Consider the following 10,536-nt stretch of genomic DNA (forward strand, 5'->3'; position numbering starts at 1 on the left):
ATGTTGCTTATTATATGCAACATCTTGAAACAAGTTGCAGTCTTCAGAGCAAACAGAACATGAGCTTTAGAGGCAACTCTAATAGAAGCTTTAGAGTTATTGTAATGGGAGCTTCAAATGATGTGTTGATTGGTTCAGGTAGTTAGAGGCATAATTGGATGACTTAGAATTAGTGGCATGGGCAACGTCAACTTGTTGCATCTTCAGAGCATGTTACATATCATAAGCAACACCTTGGAACAAGTTGCAGTCTTTAGAGCGAATTCAACATGAGCTTTAGAGACAACTCGAATAGAAGCTTTAGAGTTATTGTAATGGGAGCTTCAAATTCATGTTTTAGTCTACAGAGGCAGACGCATAGAAGCTTCAGAGGCACACTAGGCAGACGCTTCATAGGCAAATTTTCAAAGGTAAATGCGTGCACACAACAACGTGTGTAATAATCAGAGTCTGAACATTCTGTTGACTTCACTTCACTCTGATATGTTCGTTTCCTCTAACATCTTTGTTTCCTTGGATGTCTTTGTTTCCTCTAACATCTTCCTTTGATATTGTTTTCTTTGCTTCCTGATTCTATTTACCACAAACTCAATGAAATCATTAGTGTAGTAAATTATTCTCATAAAGTACATTTGTTATATCAAAACATGATGAATAAGTTGTTCCTAGAATCAACCTAATTCCAACATAGGTGAGAACATTTTTCTCCACGTTGGACTATGCATCTTTCGTTGGTTTCATTAAAAACTTGATTCATAGGATTAAGGATTTTCCTTCTCCAATATATGTCTCATGCTATTGTAATTGTTTTTGCCCATTTGAAGCTCAAACCATGTTTGAGGTATTTTTTTTTAAGAATAACACGTGGGTAAATAAACAAAATGAATCTTTTTAATAAAAAAAAAGAAAGAATAAACTTTTTTAAACTAAATAAATAAATGGCTTAAATACTCTTTCGTTCAAAATTAATTTTTAGTCTTCTAATTTTTTAAATCGAGTTTTCGATCTCCTAATTCACAACTTTTGAGATTTTGTTGGTCTCCTCGATTTTTTTATGATATTGCATACTTATTAATAATGTGACACACATGAATTAGAGAAATTAAATTCATGTCATTAATCGATATCTATTTTATTCGACAAAGTCACAAACACATATTTTTAATACCCACGTAAGCGAAGATTGTAAAGAAAAAGATAAGATCGTAAACACAATTCTATTTTATCATATTCAATTGCAATACATCACTGTTATGTCGTTAATGAGCAAACTATGTCATAAAAAATAGAGAGACTAATAAAATCCCACAAATTATAGAACAGAAGATTAAAAATCCAATTTTAAACATAAATGATCAAAAATTTAATTTTAAACAACCTAAAAGAAGTAAAAAGTGTATTTAAGATTAAATAAATAAATATTTTGTTAACAATTATCTTAAAAGTATTTATTAAAAAAACAAAAATAAAATAATATTGAAAATGATAAATTTAAAAAAAATTAAAAATACATTTTTAATATATTTTTTCTACTTTTTACTTCTTTAATAAATACCTTTAAAACACTAGTTAATAGTTGTTGTAAATAAATCCAGTAGTACTTAAAAATAGAAAGAAACCTATGTGGTGGTGGTGGGGGTAATAAAACAGAGTAAAACTAGATGACTTTGCGAAACATTGACACTGACATACAGCATTGGATTCGGCCGCTGAATGTTGTCTTTTGAATCCATCGAGTAGAACTTCACTTCATAGTTGTTACTTCTTTGGAGGAGTTGTTACTTCTCTTACTTACTACTTCAACCTCTCCAAAACCATTCTTCACATTCTGCCTCTCTTTGTATCTTAGTTCACAAGTACTCGCGGACTTCAACTTCAACCTTATCATCACTCTCTTTTTACAAATGGCTGAAAATAACGACTCAAACCCTACCCCTCCTCCTCCTCCACATGTCACACTACCGCATGAAGCTGATTCATCCACCGTTACTCCCGAACCTGAACTGAAACCGGAACTCCCGGTCACCGAGAAAATTGAACTACACGATGTACCGTTACAACAACCTGAACCAGAAAACGACCCAAAAGGTAACTCATCACAAGATGTTGCTGTGGTTGAACAACCCAAAGAAGAAGAACAGGAAAACCACAACCAACTCCAACAGAATAAGATTCCACAGAATTCAGTTTCATTCAAAGAAGAAAGCAACAGAGTTAGCGATCTATCTGATTCCGAAAGAGATTCACTCGAAGAATTAAAAAAACTCCTAACACAAACCCTAACCGAACAAGAAGTTTCAATTTGGGGTGTTCCTCTTCTCCAAGACGAAAGAACTGATGTGATTCTCCTCAAATTCCTAAGAGCCAGAGAGTTCAAAGTGAAGGAATCACTCACAATGATCAACAACACACTTCAATGGAGGAAAGATTTCAACATAGAATCACTTTTGGATGAAGATCTAGGTGATGATTTAGACAAAGTTGTTTTCATGCATGGTTATTCAAGAGAAGGTCATCCTGTTTGTTATAATGTTTATGGTGAGTTTCAGAATAAGGAACTTTATGATAAGACTTTTTCTAATGAGGAAAGAAGGAACAGGTTTTTGCGTTGGAGGATTCAGTTCTTGGAGAAGAGTATTAGGAAGCTTGATTTTAATCCTGGTTGTGTTAACACTGTTTTTCAAGTTAATGATCTTAAAAACTCTCCTGGTCCTGCTAAGAGAGAACTGAGAATTGCTACTAAACAAGCTTTGCAGTTGCTTCAGGATAATTATCCTGAGTTTGTTGCTAAACAGGTTGATTCACATTCCCATTTTTATTGTTTTATTATCTAATTATTTATGTTACCGGAGTTAATCGCCATTTTAGTCATGGATATTTTAGGGTCCCGACCAAATTTATGAAATGTCATTATTTGAAATTGAAGATTGGCAATTAATTCAATACTTTTGTCATCCTCTGGAGCACCGACACTTAGGCATGTCCCGTGTCTGACACTTGTTAGTGCCCGACCCCTTGATTGCATTCAATTAATTCATTTTCTCAAACTATGTTGACATGTTAGTGTCTGTATCTGTATCTGTGCTTCATAGCTGTCATCTGATAAAGTCAGAAATGTTGAGTTGACAAGTTGTTTGGGGCATGCTTAGTAGCAGCATGTTTTCGTAAATTTTGTTAAGGGCTTTTGCTAATATCTGTTTTGCAATTCAGATTTATCAAGACTGATTGAATTTATTGGCAACGGGATTAAATTGGTTGTTGATATTCAATTTTAGGGACTAATTTGTTATTTCGTAAATTTGGAGGATCAAATTACTCGATCTTACAATTTTAAGGACTAAAATGGTGATTCATTCAGTTATCTATTTGTCAATTTGGAAATGGGATATTAATAGTAAACGATGATGAAATGATGAGTGATATGGTTTGTTTCTTTGTTAATTCATTTCAATTTTAATTCTCTAGGTTTTTATCAATGTGCCGTGGTGGTATCTTGCATTCTATACCATGATCAATCCGTTCTTGACTCAGAGAACAAAGAGTAAATTTGTGTTTGCAGGCCCATCCAAGTCTCCCGATACACTTTTCAAGTTAGTGAATTGAACAATAAGCATTGTCTGATTTGAAATCTTTTACAGTTTTAACTCTCGGGTTTGTTTGTTAGGCTGTGAATTTGTGAACTCACTTTCTATATTTGTCTACGAAATTGTTTAGGTATATTTCTCCAGAGCAAGTGCCAGTTCAGTATGGTGGCCTGAGTGTGGATTTCTGTGATTGCAACCCAGACTTCAGCATGTCTGATCCCATCACAGAAATTCCGGTAAAGCCGACCACAAAGCAAACAGTGGAAATTGCTATTTACGAGGTGCGATTGCAATCATTTTTTCTCTTCTTTTTTAATAAAACGAGACTCTATCGTATATGTCTATGAATGAAATATCTCAGTGAATTGCGGTGTGTGATCTGCAGAAATGCATTATTGTCTGGGAGTTGCGCGTAGTGGGCTGGGAGGTTAGTTACAGTGCTGAATTCAAACCTGATGCTAAAGATGGATATGCGGTTATTATTCAGAAGGCTACAAAGATGTCTCCGAGTGATGAACCAGTGGTTTCCAGTAGCTTCAAAGTTAGTGAACTGGGAAAATTGTTCCTCACTGTTGACAATCCTACCTTGAAAAAGAAGAGGCTTCTTTACAGGTTCAAGATCAAACCCTACTCTGATTGAATACAAAATCTTCTGTAGTCTCTCGAGTGATTTTCGATACATGAAGGAAATTGAGCTTCACGATTAAGAAGTATGCGTGTCATAATTCGTTCAACCCATAATGCGTCTATAGTTTTGGTCGTGACTCGTGAGTTGTTTGCAGATTCATCTCTCTGTTGTTGTTGTATTTAATACTTATTTCTAGAAAAACGTTTCATAGCTAGTCTAAATTTGTTCTTTTATTTTCTGGTGATGAACAATATGAAGGAAGAGTGTAGCACATGGAATTGGAAATGATGTTGGTTTGGGATTATATGTATTTGTCACTTAAAAAAAACCTGAATTAAGAGATGTTTCATTTCACTGTAAAATTTTGTTGTTGTACTTATCCAGTAACAAACTCTTCATATGTTGTGTTACATAACCGGTCCCAATTTTTGGGTAAAGAAGATGGTTTCCTCAGGGCGGTCTACGGATAATTCCAAACTTTGTCTAGTGTGGATTTTATCAGCAAAACTTTTGCCATTTCTTCAACTTATTATTATAATTTCTATTTGATATGCATTCTATTTCTAAACTCTATATCACCAACATCTCTGATCGAATGCGTGTACAACAACAACACTTTGATTACATTCAATTAATTAATTTTTTTAAATTATTACCGGTGTTGATGTTTCTGTGTCAGTTTTTGTGCTTCATACTCATACCTTCTAATCAAATTAGAACAGTCAATAACATGGGATTGGCAGTACTTTAATCTCAGTTGAACATTGCAGATGCTGTGATTGTCTTTCTTGTTTGTGCATTTGCCTTCTATTTGGTGGTAAATCGTTTCTACAGGTGACCTCATGCTGCCTAGGTAGCCTAATCTGAATTAATATTCACCATGTTAATTTCTTCTGGAACTAAATGATATTTCCTATTTTGTTATTTGAAAACTTGCAAAAGCTTCGAAGGAGGTTGTTTAATTGTGTAGAGTTAATAATGTGATGTTAATACCAACTGTAGTTGAGTCTAGTAGAAGAGATTAGACAATGTGGTAAATGTAACTTAAAAATACTTACGCGTATTTAGAATAAGATTATTTCCTGTGAAAAAAATCACATAACCATGTGATGTTAACTATACCTTCCAGAGTTTTAAAATTCCCCTCTAATTACCTTCCAGAGTTTTAAAATTCCCCTCTAATCTACTTGTTTCTAGAGCTTAATGAAGCTTATCTCATGATGATATAGGCATGTATATAAGTTTTCAGAAGAGTCTATGCTCATAAGATATTTTAAAGCTTATTTTAATAAGTTTTTCAAGATAACCTAAAAATATAATTTTATGGTCAGGTTAGCTCGTAAGTGTTTGTGAAAACAAATGTTAAGAAACCAATCAATTTTGTGTTTGGTGCAAGAAATGATTGCTAGTGTTGCTAGAGTAGTAGATGCTTTACAGTTGGAAAGGAATGAATAATCAATTGTTGAATAAAAAGTAGCTAATCTGTCCCTCGGCTTTGCTCCTTTCCCTTATAGGAGGACAAGCTGTGTTTGTTCTTTAGCTTCTCTTTCTCTTGGAAGCAATTGGTAAGGTGGGGGAAGGGTATCATGTCGACTACAGGGATTTTATGTTAGAAGATAGATATATGTTGTACAAATATTACTTCTAGAAAATCTTAATACTGAACACGGTCCACCATAACGAATATTTAAAAAATACTTAATAATTCTAATATTCATTTATTCATTTTTTAGTAGTATTCAGAATGATATGTTTAGATATTCTTTTAGAAGATTTTATTTAGATTTAGATTCACATATTTAAGATTTAAAATAAGATATTATTAGAAAAATATAATTTATATTTTTGTTTAGAATGTATATGATTTGTTTCTTATTTTATTTTATGATATATTTTTATATTACAGGTTAGCTCTATATGTAGATTGATGAATAAAAATTTAAAATATGAGATTTCACACACAAATAAAAAAAAAAAAACTTTTTCCATACAAAATAAATCACATATAATTTCATTTTTGCAAATACAACACAACAACAAAATTCATCAAGAAGTAGATGTTAATTATCATCTTTATTTTAATGACTAAGACAATGATTTAAATGATATTGATTTAATAAAAATAAGATAAAACAAATACGTATTTTTATTAAATGGACATCAATTAGGTCAGTGTCTTATCCACAAAAATAAAAAGGGTAGTGAACTATTACTTCTAAATACCATCGTCAATTGCTTTTATAATTTCGATTATTTTTTAATTTTAAGTAGGCTTAATTGCAGTTTTGGTCCCCTATTTTAGCTGAATCGCGAAAGTAGTCCCTCTATTTTATTTCTCTCTAGTTTTGGTCCCTCAAATATAATTTTGGTTCAAAACTTGATGAAATTTTATTTTTTTGTATTTATTTAAGTCACACCATGCCTCAAGATCTCATTTGCAATAATTGTACCTGAAATCTATGATCATAAATGGTGTAGTACTGTTTTAAAAAAATGAAATTTCATCAAGTTTTGGACCAAAATTCTGTTTGGGAACCAAAATTGGGGAGAAACAAAATGGGGGGACTACTTTCGCGATTCAGCTAAAATATAAGGATCAAAATTGCATTTAAGTCTTTTAAGTATTAGTTCACAGTAGACCACTTATGAAGGTGGTCCACTTTAAAAGCCATCATTTATTCCCTTAGATTATTTATAATTGTTCTTTTAGACTCTCTTTGGATATTTTTAAATGGAAAGGAATAGAACAGAGTCCATTTTAAAATATTCATCACGATAGTTTTGTACCAAACGGAGGTAAGAAAAATGAGAGAAGATGATGGAATGGGATGGAATGTATTCGATCATGTTCTACTTCATTCCATTCATTTTTTTAAAATCCAAACAATGGAACTCCATTCCATACTACTCAATTCCATCAATTCAAACAAAGTCTTAAAGTTAATTACACATACTAAGATAATCTATAAATTATTATTTTGATAAACTTTTTTTTTTACAATACCATTAGAGCTATCAATTTGACTTAGCCTCAGCCCACATATTGGAGGGGCGAAAAAATTTCATCGTTAAACAAGCCAAAAAAAAAAAAAACAACTCTAATACTAAAAAGCTCCTAAAACTTTGTGGGCTTAGTGGGGCCTCTGGGTCGACTTTTTTTTTAAAAAAAAATCGTTTTTTTTTTTAAAAACAATTTTGATTATTTTTTTAATATTTTTCAGATAAATAATTTTTTTTTTATTTTTTTCTTAAAATTTTTTGATAAAAAACAATTTACAAATTTTTCTCGAAATTTTTTTAATTCAAGAAGAAAATCGATCTTTTTTTAAAATTTCTCACAATTTTTCTGAGAAAAAAATGTTTTTGAAGTCTTTTCAATATTTTTTCGAAAAAAATTAATTTCAAAATTTAAAAAAAAAATCTCAAAATTAACAAAATATTGAGACTATGAGCCTCCTCTCTTAAGCCCACAAAATATAATAAAATAATGAGTCGGGAGTTTAAAAATATTATTTTAACAGAGATCTAATAACTGCTATTTATTTTAATAATGAGTTGTATCAACCGTTAGGAGTGCTCATAACTGCTATTTATTTAAATGTTATAGTTTGTTATAGTTTTGCATAATAAAGGTATGAACTGAAAGCTTATGCTTATGATATATTTAGTTTAAAATTTTTACATTTATTAAATATAAATTTTTTAATTAAATATTATTTATGAGCAAGAATGATACTTATGCAAAAACTTATGCTTACGATAAATTTAGTTTAAATTTTTTACATTTAAATCTTATAAATAATTTTTTTTAGTATTGTATTTGAAAATAGTAACTACTCTAAAAAAGCAACAAATGAAGCATTACTATTAAAAAAATTATGGTAGTTTAGTAAACTAAAATGATTGGTGAGTTATGTATAATGATGAACTTGTTAAGTGCTTGAACTTGGAAGTGCTTGAAGTTTTTGCAGATTTCCAATTGTTTTCTTTTCATAATTTGAGAAATTTGTTAAGTGTTTGGACTTGAAGTTGACATTGCTTAGAATTGATGAATTTTCATATTTTATTAGTTTACCGTTGTTGGATTTATTTTTTTGTGCGAGAGGTTGTTGGCTTTTTTAAAGAATTGAATGATATGATTGAATTTTTATAACCGGTCAACCCAATTCAACTCAACTCGTTCTTGATCGGGTCGGTTCAGTTCGGGTTAAATAAAAAATACGGATTTAGAACTTAATGCAACCCAAAGATAATCGATCGGATATTGAATTTTGTCAAAACCAGCCTAACCAACCTGTGTACACCCCTATCAACCGTAATGGATCCTACAATATTTTCAGTGCTTGGTTAATACTCTATTTAGTCTCCATTATAGAAGAAAAAAATAATAATAAAACTTATTTATATTATTACTTTTAAATGTTTTTATAAATATGCCTCCATAGATAAATGTACAATAATAAATACACCTATTAATATAAAAAGATAAATATTTTTTGGAAAAAAACTGTATATGTAAATAGTTCAACTAATGAGTTAAGAGACATCCGAAGGAGTTTAAAACGAGTTTCAAATTTTAAAAATTAACATCATAAATTAGCTTATTATAAAATAAAAAAGGTAGATTGTATCTTATTTATTTATTTATTTTTACAATAAGTAGATCTATTTATTTTATCTTTGGAATTATCGGCACTTGGCAGATATATTTAGATACTCCTAAGATTGTTATATCCTATACTCTCTAAATTATCCATTTACTTTTCACAAACGGAATGAAATAATATAAATATTTTCATATAAATATTAAAATTTATCATTTTTCACCATTTCAGCGTATGAGTTTGTTAGTACAGAAGTGTGTACCAAAATTTTTGTTTTTTTCAAAAACGTTTTTCAACTTTTCTGATATTCCTGTTACACTTCAAAAAACTTGAAAAAAGTTTTCCAGTACAGAGGACAATTTTTAGAAATCTTATTTGAAGTTTTCTAGAGCTATCGGAAAACTTATTTAAACCTTTCTAGAACATATACATACAATACCATAAAACTTTTTTTGAGATTTTCGGGAGTTATCAGAAAACTTCAACCCCCAAGTTTTCCAGAAGTTCTTTTCCATTTTATTTTTTTTGTATTTTTTTTAATTTTTTATTCCATTACTATTTATTTAATTCATTTTATTTTAACTAATTATTTTTCCACTTGGTGCGGGTGCTAGGGCAAGAGATGATAAGATAGTACGAGGAACACGTGACTTTGAAACTTCATCATCTATGGATGCTCTAAGAAGAATTTGACTGACGTCATCTCGGAGGAGACGACGAATTATAATGGAAGATGACGACTCGGGAGAGCAGGGTCATATATCTATCTCTGAGGCTAATATTGCTATACATGAGGAGGAGCAGGTTGTGGTACATGAGGAGGAGGAGGAGAATATTGTTCTATATGAGGAGCATATGCAAGAGGGACCTGTAGAGCATGAGGGTGAACTGACACGATATCCTAGAGGATTATATGATATGTTCCCTTATACGATACCGTCATCATGTGTTTGAAAGATATGGTTTGGTCAAGTAAGTTAAATTAATTATTATTTATGGTGTATTAAAACTATTTAAATTAATTATTATCTATGGTGCATAAAAATATTTAAATTAATTATTATTTATGGTACATTAAAAATATTTAAATTAATTATTATTTTTGTTCTAAATTTAATTTTAATGTCATATATTTTATTTGTATGCAGGAGCAACCAATGTTGAAAATAGTAACTCTGAAGTAGCAATGTCGATTTACAAGAAATGGGAGTTTGAATTGTAAATGCACATTTTAAAAATTCCTGTTAAAACTTAAGAAAATAACTCAAGATTGATCTTGGTTATGAAAACGGAGAACGTTCTTGGTTTTTGATATAAAACAGAGAACGTTCCTTGATTAGCATAAAACAGAAAATCAATTTATATTTTATCTTAGTTAATCAATTCAGTATGATAAATAAAGAGATAGGATAGAGAATACCACTCAAAGATTTTATCCTGGTTCACCCAACGTGGGTTACGTCCAGTCCTCACACTGTGAGATTTTCCACTAAGTGTTTAAAAACAAAGGACCTTCTTGATCTTACAACACCTAGTCTAGATCAACCTTGATCTATTTCAATATCTATTACTTTCCACCCATAAAGCAATAACATCACCTATCTAACCTTGATAGGATGTAATCTTAAACAAACTATAAAGAAACTCTTATAGTTTGAGTTTTTACAATTTGATTGTTTTGGCAGAATCTGAGATTTCTCAACTCTTGTTTGAGAATTGA

General features: G+C 30.6%; 1 protein-coding gene across 1 annotated transcript; it reads left to right on the top strand.

Annotated features, from left to right (window-relative positions):
- The first annotated feature begins 1,671 nt into the window (after positions 1 to 1,671).
- LOC101511465 (patellin-3) lies at positions 1,672 to 4,665 on the top strand. The gene is made up of 4 exons (XM_004506321.4): positions 1,672 to 2,795; positions 3,466 to 3,590; positions 3,715 to 3,865; positions 3,970 to 4,665. The coding sequence occupies exons 1-4, from the start codon at positions 1,905 to 1,907 to the stop codon at positions 4,222 to 4,224; spliced, it is 1,422 nt and encodes a 473-aa protein (XP_004506378.1). The 5' UTR covers positions 1,672 to 1,904; the 3' UTR covers positions 4,225 to 4,665.
- The last annotated feature ends 5,871 nt before the right edge of the window (positions 4,666 to 10,536 follow it).

Source organism: Cicer arietinum, chromosome 6, assembly GCF_000331145.2.
Source record: "Cicer arietinum cultivar CDC Frontier isolate Library 1 chromosome 6, Cicar.CDCFrontier_v2.0, whole genome shotgun sequence".
Lineage (NCBI taxonomy): Eukaryota > Viridiplantae > Streptophyta > Magnoliopsida > Fabales > Fabaceae > Cicer > Cicer arietinum.